The 24095-nt window shown below is 34.2% G+C and overlaps 1 protein-coding gene across 2 annotated transcripts in view; it reads left to right on the top strand.

The window, feature by feature from the left end:
- The window catches only part of HACD1 (3-hydroxyacyl-CoA dehydratase 1), a 53925-nt gene that overhangs the window by 14021 nt on the left and 15809 nt on the right, over positions 1 to 24095 (top strand). The window contains exons 2-7 of one of the 2 annotated variants that reach the window (XM_074192940.1): positions 2328 to 2445; positions 2625 to 2643; positions 2900 to 2988; positions 7510 to 7631; positions 13412 to 13590; positions 17681 to 19742. In XM_074192940.1, coding sequence (XP_074049041.1) covers positions 2328 to 2445; positions 2625 to 2643; positions 2900 to 2988; positions 7510 to 7631; positions 13412 to 13590; positions 17681 to 17763 — 610 coding nt within the window. In that variant the 3' untranslated portion in view covers positions 17764 to 19742. Of the gene's footprint in view, positions 1 to 2327; positions 2446 to 2624; positions 2644 to 2899; positions 2989 to 7509; positions 7632 to 13411; positions 13591 to 17680; positions 19743 to 24095 lie in introns of those variants that run through there. The other variant, XM_074192939.1, reaches the window with a different exon arrangement.

The raw sequence follows: 24095 nt of genomic DNA, 5'->3' as shown, positions 1-24095 counted from the left end.
AACAATCATATTCATGTATCAAAGGCTTTTTGTCTCAACTTATTTCCAGAGTTTATCAAATAATAGACTTTAATCTATTGATTTAAAAGAGTTATCAAATAAAATTTTTAAAAAATTAAAAAATTTTGAATTTTCTCTTTCCCTGCTGCCAAATACATTCTTTGGTCTCACCTTCATTTAGCTCTTCTCTAACCATAATTCTAAATTACCCTTTGCTTTTCACAATCAGATTCTAAGAAATACCTATTTATTGCCTGTGACTTCTTGAATACAAGGAATTTTTTCTTTATATCTCTAGCCCAGTCTAGTATCTGGCACGGCACATAGTCAACGGTTAATAAGGGCTTGTTGGTTGATTGCTCGCCCAGTATTTAAGCAACAGAGTCAAAAAGAACACTGTCCCCCTCTTCATTCACTTTTTTATTCCCTACTCTCTGCCTTTAGATTGATTACTCGACTGAAAGTGCTTTCTCTGAAGGCACCAGTGGACTCTGAATTGGTAAATCCATTGACCTTTTTCCCCCTCTGACCTTCTCTTCTTTACCTCTGTGTGGTACTGAACAGTATTAACCACCATGGTCTCCCAAATTCTTTGTTCCTTTATGAGTTTTTGTGATACTAGTCTTTCTTGAGTCTCCTCCTACCTGTCCAATCTCTCCTCAGATCTCCTTTATGGATACTCATGTATGTCTTAACTCAATAAATGTGTGTTGTCTTATCCTGGGCCCTCTGCACTATACAGTTATCTCTTCCTCATCTATGGGGTTAGGGGTTCAACTTCCACAGAAGCTGGAAATTCTACATAAATTTTTTTGACTCTCCCTTATCAAAAAAGAAGTCTGAAATTTTTTTTTCTTTCATGGGATATTTTATGCAATTTTATATGGAGAAAGGAACACACAAAGGTTTATACAAAATTTGGATTAAGTATTTGGTCATAGGGTATATTATACAATACCATGCATATATTTTTATCTATTTCTCAGTTTCTAAACTTTCTGTGTCATCTGGGACTTTTCCAAAACTACCCCTCCTCCAAATTCCCATTTAATTTCTTATACTGACCTGAGATATAGCAAAACCTTAATGGGGAAAAACACTATGTGGAAGAGATAACTGTACTTTTTGGAAATCTCTTCAGTTACTATGAGCACAGTTATTATTTCATGGTGTACATGACTCCAAGATCTATATGTCCAACTCTAGCTAGTCCTTGTCTCCAGTGTCTTCCTATTGCCTTTAGGTCTACTATTAGAATTTAAAGTCCCTCACAATCTGTCTCCAAACTACTTTATTCTGAATTTGTTATGCATTCTTTTCCTTCAGTCAGAGTGGCATACTTGCCACTTCCTTATATCTTCCCCTTCTATTTCTAATATCTCCATAACTTCCTTATCCTCCTTGCCCTTCCCACCCCCTTCCTCTTAATCACACCTGGTAGAATCTCTATCTCCCCTGAAAGCTCAATTCAAAGACTACATTTCCATCAGAGAATCCTCCTGATATTTTTGCAGCTGCCAATGTTCCCCACCCCTAATTACATTTCTTTTAATTTTATACATAGTTTGTGAATAATTTACTTAATAAATCACTATCATTTCATTTGTCCCTTTTTGTATTATCAGCACAGAACGTAGTATGTATATATGTATGTAGTTGGTGCATAATAAATGTTTGTTGATTGTTCTTTTATGACTCTATTCAACTCATTAAGGTCTGAAATATGTATTAATGACCCATAATCTCAGCAGGAGTTATTAAAGAAGACCAAAAACATAGCAAAAATAACTGAGTCTGAGAGTTTGCATTCCTATATCACTAAGATTTTACAAAGTGCTTTGTGAGACACTCTAAGTAATTCATTACAATATATTACAAGTACTTTGCTCTAATTCTAAATAATAAAAAGGTGAGTAAAGTGCTTTGTATATCATTTCATTTGAACAAAATGCTCCAATTCTAAATATTAAAAAAGTGAGTTTAGTACTTTGCATGTCATTTCATTTGAACAAAACACTCCAACTCTAAATTATAAAAGGAAAGATGAATCATTATAGAATTTTTAAGATTTTCCCAAACTACTTTCCCAGTTGTTACTCTCACTTTACAATAAAGAAACTGAGGTCCATATATGTTAAGGGACAAAAGTGTGATTCAGATTTTGCCTGACTCCACATGTGATTTTCCTTACACTGCACAAATCGGGTTGCTTCATGTCTGTGGCCACAGAAGCGATAAACATTTGGATGTTTATAGGTTTGCATTCCTGGAGAATATTCAGTTGTACTAATTTTGTTGTTTCTCATAATGCATTTTATTTAATCTAGGTGGCTGGTACTAGCTGTTGCCATGGTGCGATTTTATATGGAGAAAGGAACGCACAAAGGTTTATACAAAAGTATTCAGAAGACACTCAAATTTTTCCAGACATTTGCCTTACTGGAGGTAAACTTTTAATCTCTCCATCTTGTTTGATTTCTCTTGGTGTGTTTATATGAAAATTTATTTGATGTGATAACTAGATCTTATTATGTTGTTAAAACCTAGCCTATAACTTTTTATGCTGCAGATTCAAAACAAATTTCAAGTTCTGTAATTGTATTTTTTTTCCATTTCCTTTACAGATAATTCATTGTATAATTGGTAAGTTCCTGTTTTTATTTGTACTTTTTTAGACTTAGATCTGGAAGGGACTTTAATGGTCATCCTATCCTATCCTCTTATTTCATCCATGAAAAAACAGAAACCTAGAGAAGTTAAATGCTTTGCCCATGATCAGACAGGCCATAAGAGATAAAACTGGAATTTAAACTTAGGTCCTTTATTACTAGATGATCCAACACTGGTCAATTCAATATTGCATTGAGGGACATTGTTGATTTCCTTTTTTCTCTTGAAGGAATTGTACCTACTTCTGTAATTGTGACTGGAGTCCAAGTGAGTTCAAGAATCTTTATAGTGTGGCTCATCACCCACAGTATAAAACCAGTAAGTGTATGAATTTGTTCTATAGTAATCTCCAGGAGGTTCATAATATAAAATGTTTGTATATTTCCAAAAGTTGAATTATTGTTTGACACAGGCTGAATAAGCATTTTAAGTACTATTAGAGACTGTAACTGAACTGCTGAACATTAATTTATATTTAGTAACATTCACAATTACAGAGTTGGAAGAGACCTTGCCAGCTACTTAGTCCAAAACTTATCTATATAATAATCCATGGGATGATACATCCCAGAAGTGGTCATCCATCCTTTGAAGATCTCTAGAAGGAAGGGGCTACATGAAACTTCCCAATGTACATTATTAATTGTCATAAAAATGTGTTGGTTTTCTTCTTCTACCCAGTGCTATTAGCTCTTTGTTCCTGAGCCAAGCATAGTGAATCTAGCTAGGTTAATCTCTCTGCCAGAATCTCAAGTGCTTAAGACAGCCTTCAAGCCTTCTAGGAGTCTTCATTTCTCTAAGTTAAACATTCCCAGTTGTTTCAGTTGATCCTGATATGGCATTGGTTCGAGGCCTTTTCCCCCATTTTGGCTGCTCTACTCTGGGACACTCTTCAGCTTAACAAAATCTTTTCTACGATGTGATGCTCTAATAATTATGGTTAAGAAATTACATTTTCTCTAAATTGGTAACTTAGATTAAACAGCTCTCACTTTCATTAAGTTAGTACTGAGTATTTCTAGACATAAAAAATGGATTCAATTAAAGGACTGAACTGGTAGAAGAGATTGAGAAAGATTTGGGATCAGGAAACAAGATTAAAAAGGGAGGGAGGGAAAATAAGGAGATTCTGGTAAATCTGGGAGCACTTTGGGAAGGGGGGGGTCTGTTTTTTGACTTTCTTTGATTCCCTAGATCTTATCACCAGTGCTTGGCTCATACTTGGTGCTTAAGAAGTGCTTTTGAAAAACAAAAAACAAGGAGTAAATCCTCAATTGGAACACTATAGCCATGGGCTTGAGGGCACCTAAGTCCAGTGCTGTGGTCAGTTCTTGGTTTATTGTGTCAATAACTTACTTTGACCAAAACAGGTATAATCATTGACCTCTCCACTGACCCACTCCTTCTACAACTCACCCAACTTTCTGGGCAGACTTCAAGACTTCTCAAGCACTTGGGAACAGATCTCTGGTTCTCTTTCTATTCCACATGGATCCCCCATCTCATGTCTACAGGGGATATACCACCCTGACTTTTTGTTTATTCTTTCCTTATTTAGCAAGCTCTCCACCATAAGATGAACTCTTGATTTTTTCTTTTTTTAATTTGGAGAGACCCTTGACCTCCAGTATACTTGGAAGAAGTCCCTTGTAGACCTTTCTTTGTAGACCTTTCTAGGATTTAATGACTTCAGTTTATCTACCCATATCTTTTGATCAGCTTGACCATTCATCACTATGTAGATAACATCTTGTGCACATTGGGGGTGGGGGCAAACCTTTCATTAACTCTTGTTTTTCTAAAAAGAAATATATAAGTAAAGCATTATTATCTGCTAACTTTGGGCTAGCTCCATGCTGAGCCCTGGGGATTCTCCAAGCAAACAAGACAATCCCTACCCCTTTAAGGAGCTTTCATTCTAATAAGAGAAGACAACTCATAAAGGGAAATTCATAAAGGGGAAGGAGAGGGTACCCACAATTGGACAAAGCTGAAGGTGAAGTCCAGAGAGTGCATTGAGTTGGGAGTAAAGTAAGCAAAGTTGTGCCCCTCATTAAATGGAGGTCTGGGTTATGGACTCATCCAAAAGAAAAGCAGACCCTAGAGAAGAGAAGAGGGTAGAGGCATCTCAAATGAGGCAAGATTGCTGATCAAGAGATAGAGATTAGTATTATGAAGCATTAACACTCATACAAAGCCTTAATAGAAACAAAGGAAGAGAGAACTAATTGAAGAGAGAATTTATATTTTTGACCATGGCTAAGGCCTGAGAAACAGAAACAAAGTGACAAGGGGAGAAAAAAGGGCAGAGGGTTTAGTGACAAAGGGACAAGAACATTGATTCCTACCTATCATCTTTTATCTTCTTGAGGAATATTACTAAAATATTGTGACTACTTCCCTACAAATGACTTCATATTTATCTAAATAACTTTGTTCCCAAAGGTTGTGACTTTACTCTTCTTCACTCACAGAAACACCCAGGGGAGGGCAACCTGGGCTCAATGCCCTAATATCTCATCATCTCCTAACCTCTTCCCACCAGGCTTAAGTTGATCAACAGGGTCAAGTCCTTTGCTTCCCTCCAGTCTTCTTCCAACAAGTCCAAATATGTCCAATTTCCTTGTCCTCTTCCTTCCTGATTCCTTGTATTTCCACCAACTGTCCCACAGGTCTAGAATGCCCCCCCCCACCCCACTTGTCTTTGCTTCCTGGTTTCAATGGCTTCTTTTCAAGCTCCACTGAACTCTCACCTTCCATGGAAGTCCTTTCTTCCTCCCCCTCAATGGAGAGCCTTTCCTCTGAAGTTACCTCCACTTTGTCCATATCTTACTTGGACAGAGTTGTTGACAATATTGGGGAACATATTTTACCTTTCTTTATATCTCCAGTTCTTAGCCTGTGGTTACTAAATGCTTGTTGGCTTTAAATAGTCCTACTCATTTGGAATACCTTTTCCCCCATGTTGAATGCTATTAAAATTTATTTTAAAAGTCTACTTACAGGAACAAGTTTAAGGAGTTTAGAGGGAGGGGAAGAAGCTGTCTATTACCCACTTGAAGTGACTCAGCCTTGTGGCACCCTGGCCATCTGCCATCGGAATCACTGAAAATGGATCAGTGGTTAGAATAACTAAAAATAATCCTTGGAACCTCAGCAGTTCTAAGAACAGGAATAAGGTGAAGGATAGTTTTTAATGAATAGATGATACTTATTTGTAATTAATATCGTTTTCTACAAATATTGTGCTGAAATTCTTTAAAAATGTGTTTTCTTATAGTTATACATCTTTTGCTTGCCTGAATTATTTGTGAAGAAAGCATTTTCCAAATAAAGTAAATCTGTATTCCTTTAGTAATCTCAAGTTCTCCTAATGCAATGAGGCTTTAATGTACTCTGTATTTCATCACCTAATGCTTTTCCTCAAAATCAATCTTGGTAAATTATGAAGGAATGATTTTCCAAAAATTAATATGAAGACTACTTGGAATTCAGAACACTTTTCTTTCTTTCTGTTCTTTAAGAACACTTTACAAAGAAGAAAAAAACATTATAACTTAAAATCTTACCAAAAACAAATGCCAAAAACTATCTTTACGTGCATTTAGAAAAAAATAAAATTTAGAAAAAAAAAAAGAAAAATTTTATTTAGCTAATTGTTTGCTTTCAAGAGTAGGCCACAAAGTTTATTGAAGTCACAACAAGTAGAAATTGTATATGTAAGCACTGAAAAAGTAGAAAGATCAATTTTGTTGTATCAATGAGTTAATAAACTTTTATTAAATATCTACTGTGCCAGACACTATTCTAGACACTGAGAATATAAAGAAGAAAAATCCCTACTCTCATAGTTACAGTATTATTATTATTATTATTCAGAACTAGCTCCTTCCCCCTTAAATCCCAAACCCTCCCACCCATTATATAAGAAACAAGTCTTCTCCCTTTGAAAAGAAAATTTTCAGAATCAGTACTTAATTTGAGGAAAAGGAGAAAAGTTAAAGGTTTTTGTAGAAATTCTAAATGGAATTTCTGAGCACTTTCAGTTTTTTTTGCAGGAGTTGGCAGGGAAGGAGTTACTGATGGTATGTCTTACTTTCAATTCAAAACTTATGCTTTTATTTCCCTTAATTAAGGTATAACATTCCTCTTATACTTGGTCATGATTCAGGTCATTATTTAATTCTCAGAATAAATTAAGTTTGAGAAAAGGAGAGATTTTTCTGAGAGAACCAGATAAGAAATGGAAGAGAGAAGAAGATAGTTAAATTCTAAAACTTTTAGTTTTTTTAGTTAAAGATAAAGTTAAAGTTAAGTTAAAATTTAAAAAAAAAAATTTAAAAGGCTTTTATTGAAGTGAAATTAACTGTGATGTGAGTGATAAAAGAAAAAAATTGGGAGCAAATAAAAAACAATAAGAGAATAAAACTGTCCTACACATGTTTTGTCCTGGAGAGCAATCTTTTAATAAATAGCCTTTGTCACTTGATTTTCTTAAGTACAGTAACATTGAGGGGGAAGAAACTAAGTAGTATATGGGAGACATTATGTTGGAGATTCAGACCTTTCTTTTCTGATCAAAAGGTGGCACCATTGTTCCATGACAGCTTGGTTGTTGTCTAGCATGACTTGGTGAATGGGATGGACTCACAGGGAATAGGAGATTGTGTAATTGGGGTAGGGTGTAGGTGAGATGTTATAAGCCAATGTCTATAAAGTACATTTTTTTCTAATAGTGCATTAAATTTGTGTCCTCTTAAAATTTCTGTGAATAGCTAACTTAAAAGTAAAAATAGAGCTTTCCACAAAAGGTGCTATTGACTCTTTATAATTCTGCAGATCCAGAATGAGGACAGTGTGGTACTTTTTCTGGTGGCGTGGACTGTGACAGAGATTACTCGATATTCCTTCTACACATTCAATCTTCTGAACCACTTGCCATACTTCATTAAATGGGCCAGGTGGAGATGCCTTGTAGTTTTGTGCATGTTTATGTCATGAGTGCTGAGCTAAGATTTTGAGTTTTGGCCACATGTTAGTAGAATATTGTCATTCTGGATTTTAGAAATGTTACAATTTGCATTCTAAAAACTGTGCATCTTAATTTAATAGAGCAAATTATTTTAATATTTCATTGTGAAACATTGTTCAGACTAGGAACATTTAAAATATATAACCTTGGACAAGATATTTCAACTCCTCTGAACTTAAGAAACTCCTCATTTATAAAATAAGGAAATTGGATTAAATTATGTCTAAGCTCTTTTATATTTTCAATATGTTATGAATCTATAATATTACTGACCCAAAATAAAACTTAGTTCTCTCCTTTTTTAAAGACCAATATAAAATGTTCAAATCCATTAAAAGTACAATATCAGAAATGCAAATAATTTTATGCAAAATGGCAAAAAATTCACAATTTTAATTTTAGTAATATATAGAATATTCTTTACTTGTTCAATTGATATTCACATAACTCATTTTGATATTTTATCCTTAATTCACAAAAATAATGTAATTCACTTTTGGTAAGATGTTGGAGCCATTTAAAAAGTTAAATTCTATTTGTAAATGTATTGTTTGTTCTGTATGTAGATAAACCTAATTATTTCAGAAATCCATCACAGTAATTCATCACTTAAGTGATTCTTTAAATATGATTTTTTTGGGACAGCTAGGTGGTGCAGTAGATAGAGCACTAGCCCTGGAGTCAGGAGTACCTGAGTTCAAATCCAGCCTCAGAGACTTAATAATTACCTCTCTGTGTGGCCTTGGGCAAGCCACTTAACCCCATTGCCTTGCAAAAATCTAAAATAAATAAATAAACAAATAAATAAGTAAATAAATAGGGTTTTGTCCAGTAAGGTGTAGTCATACTATACTATACTATACTTTACTGTACCATACCATACCGTAGCATACTTTACTCTACCATACCATACTGTACCATGTTGTACTGTACCATATTATACTATACTGTACTGTATTATACCATACTATACAATTATCTCTTTCACTATACTATGTCATACTATACTATACAGTTGTCTCTTTCATTTTGTGACTTTCTACATATCTCAGGTGGGCATAAGAAATTAAATGGAATTTTTTTGAAGTTTTACAGGAGCTACAGACAACAGACAAATGTCAAGAGATGACACAGAAAAAGTTTAGAAACTCAGAAATGCATAAAATATGTGTATAATATTGAATATCAACCCAAACTTTATAATAATGTACTATAAACATCCAATAAAAGAAAAAGAAAAAAACAAGACTTCTCTGGTACAAAGGGAAGACCAAAAAATTTTACACCGGTTTACAAGACTGGAGGTGCTTACTATATTAATACATCATAAACTTACAGTGTAAAACAAAGGGTAAATTCACCACATGTCTTATTGCACATTTGAGAATAAATCATATCCAGAGAAGATTTATTCATTCTACTATCAAAAAAATAATAGAATCAAATAGCTCTGAAGGTTTTTTACTTTATTCATTTCTCCCCTGGTTCTTATTTTATTTTCAAAATGAAATAAAAAGTTTGGGATCTCTTCTTATGATGTTTCAGATTTTAAACTCTCATGTTGTTACTAAACTTTGGGATTATTCTTTGATTGAATCAGCACATGCCAAATGTACTTTAAGTGTTTATCCTTATAAATAAGTAAATATCTTAAAAGTACTGAAATTAAAAAATATTTTTTATTTAAGGAAATGGGGTTAAATGACTTGCCCAAGGTCATACAGCTAGGCAATTATGTGTCTGAGGTTGGATTTGAACTCAGATCTTCCTGACTCCAGGGCCAGTGCTCTAACCACTACTCCAGGGCCAGTGCTCTAACCACTGCACAGCTGTGCACCTAGCTGCCCCAAAAGTACTGAAATTTAAATAATGAATTAGCCCATCTGAGAGAGGATTAAATTAAATTGAGCAAATGTTTATTACATGTCAACTGTGTGAAAAGGAAAAATACAACTAGTTAAAATTGTAGGAGAAAATATTAGATATTCACAGTATGTATGCAAATGTACTTCTAAAATGTTATACTTTGATCCTAAAGTTCTTACATCTTCATTTGAAGACTTCACTACTATCTCTTTATGTGTGTTGTAGGTGGCCTTTTCATTGACAATACACATTTTAAATTCATTTTGCAGCTATTGAGACTTTTAAATAATCAACCTGTTACTTTACAGTGGGTTGTAGTTTAAAAATGCATTTAGGTTTCCTTAATAGTTTTGCTATCATTTTTTTGGATATTATCATTTATGAATATTATTTATGTTGTCAATTCTTCTTCAAGTTTGATCTCAACCTTTATACCTTCATTTACCTATCTGTTCATACCAAAGTTTCTGATTTCAGTATTGCCTTAAAAACAAATCATCAGACTAGGTTAAAGAATGTTCATTGTACATTTCTTTTAGGCCCTTGAATTAACTTTCATTGCTTTGCCAATGAAACTTTGAATGCTTTGCCAAGCTGCCTTTTAGTGAGTAATTAATCGCTTCTGCATGTCTTAACTAAGTTTCTGAAAATATTTTCAAATCATAGCTCTTACTTAGATTCCATTTTTAAAATTGCATGTTGGATGTGATATTTGAAAAAAATCATTTTGCATTGCTTGTCTTAATATTACATGATAAACTCTGGGTTCATTTATCTCATGTTACTGGGTTTATGTTTAATCAAGTCTGTGAATGATGCATGAAGATGTTACATACATTGATTGTTGATGACATTAAGATCAGTATTCATTTCTAAATACATCTGTCTATCCTATAAATTGCTTGAAATTGTATTTACAAGTCAGTATCTATTCAAAAGATTGAAACTTCCTCTTAATAATTTGCTTTGAAATCTTTTAAGTCCATGAAAAATTATTTTCTATACATAAAACATAAAGACTGCTATGATATTATATACTCACATAACTTAATTGTGCCTATTAGTTATTGTTCTGAATAAATGGTAAGTAAAGGAAATGTTTGTCTAATGAATCACATTTTCCCTCTGGCTTACATTTTATTTTCAAATGTTTCATCTTAAAAAAAACTTTTTGCTCTCAAGACATAATAGCAGTCACATTTAAGAATTCTCACATCAGGTCAGGAAACATTTATGACAGTTTTGGTGCATGTCTAGGTGATAATTAATTTTCTTATTGAGGCCCTATAAGGCATTTATTCAATGAATAGTCATTCTATACATTTTTAAAATGCTTATTGAAAAATAAATCACACAATTTATTCTCATTTCATTTGCAATGTTTACTGACACCAAGGGACATTTATTTCATATATTTCCAGCCAGCTAGTGGCTCAGAGGATAGAGCATCAGACCCTAGAGTCGGAAAAATCTGGGTTCAAATTCAGCTTCGGGTATTTCTTAGCTATAGGATCCAGGGCAAGTCACTTAACCTCTGATTACCTGACAAAATGGATCCACTAGATCCACTGAAGAAGAAAATAGCAAATTACCTCATTATTTTTGCCAAGAAATCACCAAATGGGGTCATGAAGGATCAGACACATCTGAAATGATTGAATAACAACAATGGATAGGGAACCTTATTCTATTAAAGTTCATTAAAAAATCATCTTTGGACATATGCACAAATAAAAATATCTATGTGTATAAATATTATCATACACATAGTTCCTTTCAAAGGAATCTCATTTTACGGCTATACCAATCTATGTATAGTTCCATTCTACATTGCAGCTTCTCTCTTTTTAAAGAGAAAAAAAGATTTTCAGAACAGAAAAGGAAAAGTCATCTAGGAAAATATATTTTTCAGACTTATAAAGTTAAGTTCACAGGAAAGAAAGGGCAAGACAGACATCAAGACCAAAATCTTGCATTCAATCTTTACTTTGGTTCTCATAATCCTACCATAATCAATTCACTTTAATGTGCTCTTCTGTGTAGCCTTACCGGTTGCTGCTCCCTTGCTGAATGTAAATTCTATACTTTTCAAGTACCTAAAATATACTATTTTTGTGTATCTTTGGTCAAGTAATCCTACTGATTATCCATATTCCTTCTTTCATGAATTTGAAAAAACAGTTTTGAGTTCTTTTCAAGTGTCTGCTTAATTTCTAGTTTGCATCTGACCTTCAGATGCTTACTGAATTTCCAAATTCATTCTATTTGGGTTTTCTATTTTTTTGAACAATCCTTTTTTTCTCTACAATTTTTTTTACTTTGTCAATCAGTCAACTATGCTGATTGTGGGAAGGAGGGTGCTTTCATTTTTACCACATGGTTTGTTTGTTTTTTTCTAAGCACATATTTACTTAAGTTTCAGATAAAGTATTTTTTTTAAAGCTAGGAACTTACAGAAGTCAGAAAATCCTTTAAACTTCAACCTTCCACCAGCACATGAAACTTAATAATGTTATGATCAGTTTCAAATAGGTTTTTACTCCATCTCGTGGCCTTTAAAGATATTCCTGCTTAAGAGATCATTTATTTGAAAAAAGTTTCTCTAGGCTTTGATTGAAAGGGAAGAGGTACCCAACAGGTATCAGAAAGGAAATGAAATTGTCCTTTTTTCCCTTATCCTAGTTTAAGCAATCACATTCACTGTGCCATTACTGTAGCACAGCTAAATAGCTCAAAGTGTCATATAGATTCATTTTCAAATTTCAATTTACTAGCTCCCATTGCGACCTTTAAGTAGTAATACCAATTTTTGCAAAAAAACAACTCAGTAAATAATTGGGTAAGTTACAAAGGTTTATTTTTTAATTCTCTATTTAAATACTTTTTAATAATTTTTGAAATTTTAAGTTTTGTATATGGGCAACTAAACGGCCTAGTGGATATGGTTCTAGGTGTGGAATCAGAAAGACTTACCTTTCTGAATTTAAATCTGATCACTAGTTATGTGACCTGAGCAAGTCAATTTACACTATTTATGCCTCAGTTTCCTCATCTGCAAAATGAGCTGGAGAAGGAAATGGCAAGCTATTCTAGTATCTTTGCCAAGAAAATTCAAAAGGGAGTCACAAAATTTCAAATATGTCTGAAAAATGAGTCAGCAGCAACCTATATATCTCATTATTGCTGCCAGCATATAAGATTTGAAAGTATTTATTAATTAATGTAAACATAGAAATGCAAAAATAGATTAATAGGATTATGAACAAGATCATTTTACATAGGACCAAGTTCAGAAACTGTCTTTCTATTATATGTGGAAACTCTGTTAGGTACTGTACCAAAGTGGGAGCAGTGGGAGTAGTTTTTGTTTTTTAAATAATTTGAATAATGTAAATGAAGAAGAACCAATGGTATGCTAATGAGACTAATTCTGCAAGAGGCAGAGGAAAAAGTACTAGATAGATTTGGAATCAGGAGATCAAATCCTTCTCCACCTCCCCACCCTCCATCTGTACATGCACTTACTTATAATGTGAGGGTATCTAAATTACTTAATTTTCTAAGCTTTAAATTTCTTCATTTGAAAAATAGTGATAGAAATGCTCGAATTACTTAGCTCACAGACTTGTTGTTAGGAAAGAGCATTGCAAGCTTAAAAGCACTATGTCAATTTGAATTGCTATTATCCTATCAAGAAACCTTGACTTACTTGCTAGAAATCTGTTTTAAGATCTGTTTGTAATTTGTAAGTGTTGGTAGAGGGAGAGATGCTTTAAGTAGTTCTGATATTAGATTTGGGTCATTTATTAGAAAATAATTTTCTGGCCTTTATTTTTTCTGCAGATATAATTTTTTTATCATCTTGTATCCTGTTGGAGTTGTCGGTGAACTTCTCACTATTTATGCAGCCTTACCCTACGTAAAGAAGACTGGAATGTTTTCAATAAGACTCCCGAACAAGTACAATGTTTCCTTTGACTATTATTATTTTCTTCTTATAACTATGGTCTCCTACATACCGCGTAAGTATGTCTTCACTGCTACTTTGATTTAGGAATGGAAATTTTTTATTATAATTTAATTTTTGGCATTTTAGTAATCCAGTTTAGTAAGGGAAGGAATAAAGTAGCTATTTACAGAGGAATGTAGTACATTCCTCTTTTTAAATTGTGTGGGTGGCATGTTTATAGATAATTGTTTGCATGTTGTCCCCATTAAACTGTGAGCTCTGCAAGGGCAAAGGCTGTTTTGGGGGGTTTTGAGGGGGGGTCATCTATTTGTGCTTAGCATAGGGTCTGATACATGCTTTTCGGTCTGTTTTCTCATTTGAGATTTTCTTGGGAAAATACTGGTTTGCCATTTCCTTCTCCAATTCATTGTACAAATGAGGAAACTGAGTCAAACAGGGTTAAGTGACTTGCCCAGGGTCACACAGCTAGTATCTGAGGCCAGATTTGAAGTCAGGAAAGATGAATCTTCTAATTCCAATCCTAAGGCTCTATTTATTATGCCACTACAAACATAGTAGGACTTAATAAATGTTTATTGACTGACTGAATTAAATAGTTTTCATTCAGGATTTCTTGAAATATAGCTCTGGAAAAAACAGGATTTGAGAAAGCCCATTCTAAGTCAACTGGAGTTATTTGCTTATGCCTTTAAACCCAAATCACTCTGACTTTCCCTGATAGACTAATAGGTTCCAACACAAATCTTTCTTACTTATTGTTTGTGTTTTGATAGCTCAGAGTGGGTATAAATAACATTTTTTTTCCTGTTCTAGCCAGAAACTCTGAGAGTCTTCCCCTCCCAGACTGATTCTTTTGTGATGACAAACTAGGTCATCTTTTTTTTCTCAGTTCTGACTTACCCCTTTATCACTGAATGGGCATCACCTCAGACAAAGAGACCTAGGAAATATCTTAGCTTAAAAAGACTTAAGGTTTTCCACTGCATCCTGGGCCATCGCCAGTCATCTTGTCATGGACTTAGATGACTGGAAGAGAAACTGAGGCTAATGACTTCATACAATTCTGCCTCACTAGATCCAGTTCACTGGCAAGTCAAGACATAACCCTCCTGATGTCATTGGGTCTCCCTAAGAATGAAGGACAAACAACAGCTATTGCTGATTGATTTGGCTGCTTGATTTTCAACAATCACTAATACTAGGATGGGTGATACTGAGCAGATTGACATTTACTGTTACACTGTTGTGTTAAAAAAAAAAAAGAGGGAATTGCTAAGCAATGAACATAGCCAGTGCTTTCAGAGATAGGGAGACTGTGAGTGATGGGGAAATAATCAGATCTATGATCTGAAATTTCCCAGGTGGGAGCTCCTCTATTAATGCCTATTAGCATCTAATCTATAATTGATGGCTCTAAAGATAAGTCTGGGATACTGAGAGATTAAATCAGTTGCCCAAAGTCACACAGTATATATCAAAGGCAGGATTTGAATTTACTTCCCTACAGACCAAATATTTTATTCATTATATTTAGTTTTACATAGTGGATTCTTTCTGTTTGCTTGTTTGTTTGTTTTAATCTTCTCTAGGATTTTGAGTTTCCTAGACTATAGAGACAGCTGAAGTTGTTTTATCCTTGACATATAATTTCTATTTTGTAGAGGTAGGTTTGAAAGATTTTGGGGATTGGAGAAAATGTCTAGTCTACCATCTTGTTGCTTATATGACCCAGAAAAGTCCCCTGTATTCACTGTATTTAATTAAGTATGGATTATTCTTATTGACTTCATTATTTGATAAACCTTCTTTATTTTTTCCCTTCAAAAAAAACTTGAGAAACATGCCATGGAAGCTTTTATCATCAAGGCATTATTGAGAAAAATGTTCCACAACACAGGACCAAGCATAAACTCTGGAACATTTCACTACAGACTCACTTCTAAATTGAATTGAACTTTTCATAACTAGAATTTGAGTCTTCCCATTTCCATTCTATGAGAGTATAATATCAAATCACCTACATTTACCTATTTTTCCCTAAAGATGAACCTGAGAAATTTTATATAATTTGATTTAAGTTTGCTTTACATTTTTTTGCTAGGCATATGTTGTTTAATAGTATTGTCCTCATGTATCAACTCTGATAATATTGAGAATTATGCCTATTGAGAACTGAGATAATGAATTGATCCCATTGAGAAAATGAAGCTAGTTTTGTATGACTTATTCTTTTTTTTGCAAGGCAAATGGAGTTAAGTGGCTTGCCCAAGGCCACACAGCTAGGTAATTATTAAGTGTCTGAGGCCAGATTTGAACCCAGGTACTCCTGACTCCAGGACCGGTGCTCTATCCACTGTGCCACCTAGCCGCCCCTGTATGACTTATTCTTGATCATTCTAAATTTGGGGGATTAGTTTTTGATTAACCATACCCTTAATGATTAATTTAAGGATTTAGCCAGAACTCAAAACTTAACCTTTTTGACTTATAATTTATAAATGTTCTTTATTTTTCCTTATAAAAAATTCACAACTATATCTAACTTGACCTGACCCCACAGTGATTAAGTGTCTGAGGAAAGATGTCAACTTATTTCAAGACTAGTATTCAACCCATTGCACCATCTATCTTTACCATGTTTCATCAGAAGATGGAAGTATTGCACAGGCCTTCTTTGAATTCCAAAATGGGAAACTTTTCAGAGAACAAAGCTGATGCAAAATCTGGATTATGCATTTTAAAAGGGTTGCCTTCCATATTTTCTATTTTTTTTACTTTTTAAAAAAATTTTGGGTTTTGCAAGGCAATGGTGATAAATGATTTGCCCAAGATCACACAGCTAGGTAATTATTAAGTGTCTGAGGTCAGATTTGAACTCAGGTCCTGCCAACTCCAGGGTCAATGCTCTATCCACTGTGCTGCCTAGTCACCCCATTCTATATTTTCTATAACTATACCCTAGCATTGATAGTTTTTTTCAGAATCAGAAAGAACTGAAATGAAGGTGAAATTATTCAAGATTTCTTTTTTTCCCCATCAATAAAGCAGCTCTTGTTGCTACCCCTTAGTAGTCAGACTATTATCCCAACTCAAAAAGATGCCAAATTCTTTCATGGTACCTCCAATGAGGCAAGAAAAGGAAATCCTCAGGAGGATTGCATGTCAATGAAGAAAGAGAAGTAGGGACTTTCACAAACATTTCTAAAAGTTTCTTAAAAATGTGTTATTTGCCTAAAGATGCTAGAATTCAACTTTAGAGATCTGGAAAGTCTAAACTTTTTGGTGACAATGGTGCCTGTTATTGAAGGGCTCCAGTGGCATCAACTTAACTGGGACAAACACACTATGCTTTAGTATGAAGTAGCATTGATATTCTTTTAGCATCAAATGTGAATGGATCATTTATGTTGAGATTTCTAAATAGAAGTCCATATGTTATTTATAACATAAGAACATATCAACCTTATCATAATCCAAAGTCTTAAAACTTTTAGTTCCCCTTGTGCTAAGCATTTTCAAGGTAAAAAGAGTTCTGATATGGGAACAGAGGACCTGAGTTCACGTCTCAGCTCTGATATTTCTCTGTGACACCATGGACTTGTGTGAATCTCCTCAGGTATAAAATAAAGAGTGCATTAACATTCACTACCTTGTTCTGATATACAAATATTCATATTCTTACACTCATACATATATATGCAAATAGGTATGTAAGTGTGTGTATATGTATATATATATTTCTCTCTATATATAGGTATATATTTTCTTTGTATTTGTATTCCTATTACCAAATACAGTATATGACATATAGAAGGTGTTTAATAAATTAACCTCTGTCTGCCTCTATTTCCTCATCTGTAAAATGGGAACAATAATAATAGAAGCTACCTCCCAGAGCTGTTGTGAGGTTAAGATAAAATAATATTGGTAAAATGTTTTGCAAACCTTAAAATGCTATATTAATTATCAGTTGTTAGATATAAAATATAAATATGTCTTGTGCTCATGAAATATATATAGATATTGTGTATGCATAGATACAGTCTTTGTTCTTTTCAGTAGCAAGCTATTTATATAATTATGGCTTCATTAACGTGAAGCTTTATCTGATTTTTCCCTTGTTTTCTCTCTTTTCTATCAAGTGTTCCCACAACTCTATTTTCACATGCTGCGGCAAAGGAGAAAGGTGCTTCATGGAGAGGTTATTGTGGAAAAAGATGATTAAATATCCCTATGAGGAAGGTGCTTTTTCAGAATAAGGATTTTACAAAAACTTTATGATGCTCATCATCATCGAAGTTTAATAACAAGAATAAACAACATCTTGAAATACCCTGGATTTATTATTTCCTAAATGTTAACTTCAGATTTCATATTTATCATTTTTTACCTCAAATTATGCCATGCTCTTTTAAAGACAATACGTTCTATGCAGATATCAACCATAAAATGTTAAATGGATTTTTAGTATTGAATACCTAATGGGTATCAGGAGTTATTAGGAGTTAATGTGCTATGCATCAAATAGGGGCATTACTTAAAAAAAAGTCCTCAATAATCTTAGTAATTTGTTTTCCTTGAAAAAATGCTTAGTCTTTTAAAATCAATGTTAATAAATTAGTTTAGTGACTTAATATTATAGGAGTAGGAACGAGTGCCATTCGAATGACATTTGTCAACTCAAGTCAATCCTAGATCATAATTTCTTTAATAATGTATTGATATTTCTCTGACTCGATTTGTTTAGCTATGAAATAAAGCAGCACAGGAAGAATGTTTAGTGTTTTCTACTGCAGAAATGTTTGTGGATCTAGGGAACTCCTAGATGAAGATTACCAATTACCAATAAACACCAACTGAAGACTTGCAAATATTTTGATACTTTTAGTCTTAGAAAGTTACCTGGATAATTGAGGAATCCAGGTCTTCCTGAGTGTGAGGAGGACTCTGTACTGTAAAGTTATATAATTAACAAAAATGTCAAGTGATCATTAGAATACTTATAGTGAGGGATTTAATATGAGGGCAGGCCAGGTTTGTGTGTATTTTAGGCAAGGTTTAACATTTTGGTCCCTCTGAATTCGAAAATGGCACTCACTGGATGTTGGTGTCCACTGGAGACTTCAGGTCCTGGCTTGAACTCATGTGACTTATAACCTCAAAAAATAAATACCTACCTGCCAGATGATGTGAAGCATCTGTAACTAAAAAGTATGTGCTTTAATATAATATTGATTAGTTGTCCCTACTCACCTTGCATTGCCAGGCAGCTATCTACCCTGTTCTTAGCCTATTCTAACCCTAATTCTGCCTTTAGGTATATGTGATCTTTAAAAATGTGTTTTAAACTGTGGATATCAGTTTCTGAAAAAAATATTTATTTAGATACCCACCCTCACCTCCAGAGTTAGTTTAGTACTTTGTACTTTTATATCTTTTTCTTCTGTTTCTCTGGAATTAAAGGAATTAGGAAAAAAAGTAAAAATAAGTACATATCTCCACAACAGAAAATTGTTCTAATTCTATTACCAATATCTATACCATGGTATCTCCTATTAAAGAAAAAAAATCACTTTGTAACAAGGTCCTTTGCATATATGTAACTAAACCTTCTTTAAGAAAGACCTTTTCCACCTTATCCCAAATTCTTCTCTGTATCAATAACTGCAATTTATATGTCTAGTAGGTGATTTTTAAAAATGTGAATTAAATTAAAATGAAAAATTATGTTTTTGGTTGATAATGATTACTTCTCATAATAAAGTTATTTAGGTATCAGTTTGACCTACTTTAGAGAGATTATCATCATGAGTCTGGAAGGAGGGAAACCCTGAAGTCATGGATTAAATTTTGGCTTTTAACATACTGTATTGTTTACATTTACAGTCAATAGATGTAATCTTATTTTTCAAAATTATTTGTTTCATTTTATAGTCTTTCAGGGTAATTTAATGTCATAGAGATGTTGGTATTTTTAGAAGCTTTTTTTGGCCAAATTTTCTCTTTTAAAACAAGTTGGTAATCAAAGGTGCTATCATTTCACTGATTAAACTGTCTTTTAATGTTTTATAGTCATATGTCCTAATGTGTGATGTTATTGGATTATATATTTACAAGAGATATATAAATACTAGATATTTAAAGACTCCCAGTCAGGTTTTTTTTTCATCCTGAGAAAATGTACATTGTGCATAATATATATACATATATATATATATATATTATGCAGATTCATATATATGCAGATTCATATATAACTTTCATTATATCCTATATCCTATAGAAAATACTTATTTTACTTGATATTGATGCTCAGATTTTAAGAAAAAAAGAAACTCCATTTTTCAATCCAATAAAAATTTGTTAAGCCCCTTCTTTTTTAATTTTAATTTAATATTTATTCTCATTTTGTACAAATAATGTTTTTTATACATTAATAAAATATTCTTGTTTAAGAGTAAATGAACGACCCCTTCCCCCATAAATATAGACTCGCTTGAGCGATAAAGCAAAGGGGAGAGAAAAAATAAAAATAAAAAAAATAATAATAATAATTAATAATAATTGTAGGTATGGCCAGGTGGCGCAATGGACGGAGCACCAGCCCTGGAGCCAGGAACACCCAAGCCCATATCCGGTCCTGTACACCCAACAGTCACCCAGCCTTGTGACATGCAAGATACCCGAACCCCACTGCCCTGCAAAAAACAAAAAAAAGAAAAAAAATACCCAAAATAAAATAAAATAGTAATAACAGTAGGGGTGGCTGGGTGGCAGACAGAGCACTGGCCCTTGAGCCAGGAGTACCTGGGTCCAAATCTGGCCTCAGACACCCAACGATCACCCTGCTATGCAGCCCCAGGCAGGCCACCCAGCCCCATTTGCCCTGCACCCTCCCCCAAATAATAATAATAAAAAATGTGCTTCAGTCTTTGTTCCAACACCAACAACTCTGTCATGGGTGGATCGCATTCTTTATGGTAAGTCCATCGCAAAAGTTACTTCCATATTTTTCCAGTGTTGACATTGCTGATCGCAACTCCCTCCTTTCTTATTTCTTCATTACCATGTACTATATTTTCTCTCTCCTTTCACTCTGACTCTGCTGTAGGGTATCTGAGTGGCGCAGCAGACAGATCCCTGGTCCTGGGGCCAAGAGGCCCCGAGCCCCCATACCACCCTTTAGGCCCAGCATCCACCTGGCCCTATGGTCCCGGACAGGCCTTCCAATCCCAGCCCCTTGAAAGAAGTTAAAAAGGAAATATGTTATATCTGACCACTCTCCCCCCATGGTCCATCCTCTCCTCCTTCATTCAGATGCCTATACCCCATTGAGTATATATGCTGTTTCCTCTCCTAGCCACCTCTGATGAGAGCAAAGATTCCTTCATTCCCCCTTGCCTTCCCCCCTTCCATATCATTGCAATAGCTCATTGTAATAAAGAAAAATCTTATTATATGAAATATCTTGGCCTATTCCCCCTCTCCTTTTTCTTTCTCCCATTACATTTCCCTTTTTTCTATTGACTCCATTTTTACACCATATTTTATCTTCAAATTCAGCTTTCTCCTGTGCTTCAACTATAAAACATCCCTCTACCTGCTCCACCAACTGAGAAGGTTCATATGAGTATTATCAGTGCCATTTTTCTATACAGGAATACAGGCGGTTCATCATCAAGTCCCTCATTTTCCCCTTCTCCAAGCTCTATGCTTCACCTGAGTCCTGTATCTGAAGATCAAACCTTCTGTTTAGCTCTGGCCATTCCAACAGGAACATTTGAAATCCCCCTGGTTCATTGAAAGTCCATCTTTTTCCCTGTAAGAGGACATTCAGCCTTGCTGAGTAGTTGATTCTCGGTTGCATTCTAAGCTCTTTTGCCTTCTGGTATATTATATTCCAAGCCCTACGAGCTTCCAATGTAGTTGCTGCTAAGTCCTGTGTGATCTTGACCACAGCTCCATGATATTTGAACTGTGTCCTTCTGGCTGCTTGTAATATTTTCTCTTTGACTTGGGAGTTCTGGAATTTGGCTATAATATTCCTTGGGGTTGGTGTTTTGGGATCTCTTTCTCAGAGGGATCAGTGGATTCTCTCCATTTCTATTTTTGCCCTCTGTTTCTAGAATATCAGGGCAATTTTCCTATAGTAATTCTTTGAAAATGATGTCAAGGCTCTTTTCCTGATCATGACTTTCAGGTATTCCAATAATTTTTAAATTATCTTTCCTAAGTCTGTTTTCCATATCAGTTGTTTTTTCAATGAGATATTTCACATTTTCTTCTAATTTTTCTTTTTTTTTTTTGGTTTTGAAGTATTGAGTCCTGGTTTCTTATAAATTCATCAATCTCCCTGAGTTCCATTCTTCGTCTGAAGGATTTGTTCTCCTCAGAGAGTTTTCTTATCTCCTTTTCCATCTGGCCAATTTTGCTTTTTGAACTGTTTTATCCATTTGACCTAAGCTGGTTTTTAGCATGCTATTTTCTTCAGCATTTTTTTTTGGATTTTCTTGACTAGGCTGCTGACTTCATTTTCATGTTTTTTCCTGCATCTCTCTCCTTTCTTTTCCCAGTTTTTCTTCCAACTCCCTCATTTGATTTTCAAAGTTTTTTTTGAGCTCTGTCATAGCCTGAGCCCAATTTCTGTTTTTTTTTCTTGGAGTCTTTAGATTCAGGAGCTTGTGCTTCCTCATCTTCAGACTGAGTATTTTGATCCTTCTTGGGCTCATATGCAAAATATTTCTGAATGGTGTTCCTCTTGTTTCTCTGTATTAAGCCCCTTCTTCATTATGATGGGCACTGTGATCAGCACTGGAGATTCAAATAAGAAAAAAAGACAGTCCCTGCCCTTGAGGAACTTAAGCTTCCAGTTTAGTAGGTTGATTTATCCCAATTGTTCTTGCCATACAACTTTAGTAAAATTTTAAAACCTAAGACTTAGTGAACAAATGCTACTAATTGATATCAATGGGAGAGACATGTTGAAGGGGAGCTCAAGGGCTTTAGTACTAAAAATTACACCTCCTTCCTCTCTGTACTGTGTACACACCCCTCTAGTACTCTGAAATGAGAAGTACCAATCTCCTAGGTCTAGTGATGACAAAAATAGGATGCAAGCTTATAATACAGAAGAATAGAACTATAAATTTAAAATATAGAAAACAGAAAAATTGAGACTATACACAAAAGGAAAGGCTGGGGAGGCGGGGAGGGAATGATGATCTATGGAGTCAAAACCTAGGAGAATTGATGGAAAGTAGAGAATTACTTGGGAAGTTCAGATCCTAGCTCTCTTTTGGGAGGAATTGGGTACTCCACCTTTTAGCCCTCCAATCAAAGGGAAGAAAAGGTAGGGAATTGAGAAAGTGTAGAATATCAAGACACAGTCAAATAGCATGAAGTTGAGATTTCATCTTTAGTGGTCTCTGATGCTTCATGGAGTCCAGATTATAGGGGAAATTTTTGGGAGAAAGTTTTCCCACAAAGTAGCTTAGGTAAAAAACTAGAAAATACATTTTATTTAGTATAGTAAAACAAAAAAGCACTTTAAAATCACAATCTTAAGGACAATTTTCAGTAGTTCAACTTGTAGCCTGTTCTCTGAAATATTTAGACAGCTGTCATTGATAGGAAAAGCTGTGATTGGTATAAAAAATTTTAAAACCAAAAATATTTTGTTGTATTTCATCAGCATAATGACCATATACTTGTTCTAGAGAACTGTTCTATTTTCTCCTATTTTCTATATTTTAAATTTATAGCTATGTTCTTCTGTATTATAGCTTGAATCTTCCTCTTCATGTCATCACTGCACCTAGGATATCAGTACTTCTCCTCTGAGAGTACTAGAGGGCCCTGAGGAAAGGGGTCTAGTTTTTAGTATTAAAGCTCATGAGCTCCCACTAATGTGTTTCCTCCCATTAATACTAACTGGTAATATTTATTCACCTTGTCTTAGGTTTTAGAAGCAAGTGTTTACTAAACTTGTATGGCAAGAACAATTGGTATAAATCATCCTACCAAATTGGGACATACTTTCCATGTATGCAGTGAATCCAACAGAAAAGAGGCTCAAAGTTACAGTCTATGATTTGCAAAAGGAGGTCACTTAAAATCCCTGGAAATCTTTTGCTCCCATTAGTAGGGGCTTCATGAATTTACCTTTAGATATGGAATGGAATTTTCCTAAGTGCTTGGCAGAATCCTGAAACCACCTTTCTTTGGGGGACTTAGTTTACCTTCAGTGTCTAATGAATACCATCAGTCTAGGTGCTTGGTAGAAATTTGGAGTCACCTTTCCCTGGGCAACTTAGCTTACCTAATGCATACAATCAATGCAAGAATACTTAGATGCAATGAGAAGTTCAAAATATTCTGATATTTTGAAGTTCACAAGTCACCTTCTGGTCAAAAAGAGCAGACAAAAAGTCTCTTTCACAAGGGATTTCCTCTTAGGGTTTTAGCAGGCCAGATAAGAGACTGCTCTATTTCAACAGGTTTGCCATTTATATAAGATCCATATAATATAATCAAATCTCTGGCAAATCTAGACACACA

The sequence above is a fragment of the Macrotis lagotis genome, chromosome 7 (assembly GCF_037893015.1).
Source record: "Macrotis lagotis isolate mMagLag1 chromosome 7, bilby.v1.9.chrom.fasta, whole genome shotgun sequence".
In the NCBI taxonomy this organism is placed as follows: Eukaryota; Metazoa; Chordata; class Mammalia; order Peramelemorphia; family Peramelidae; genus Macrotis; species Macrotis lagotis.
Note: the sequence above shows the minus strand (reverse complement) of the source record. Positions and strands in the feature narration are given on the sequence as shown.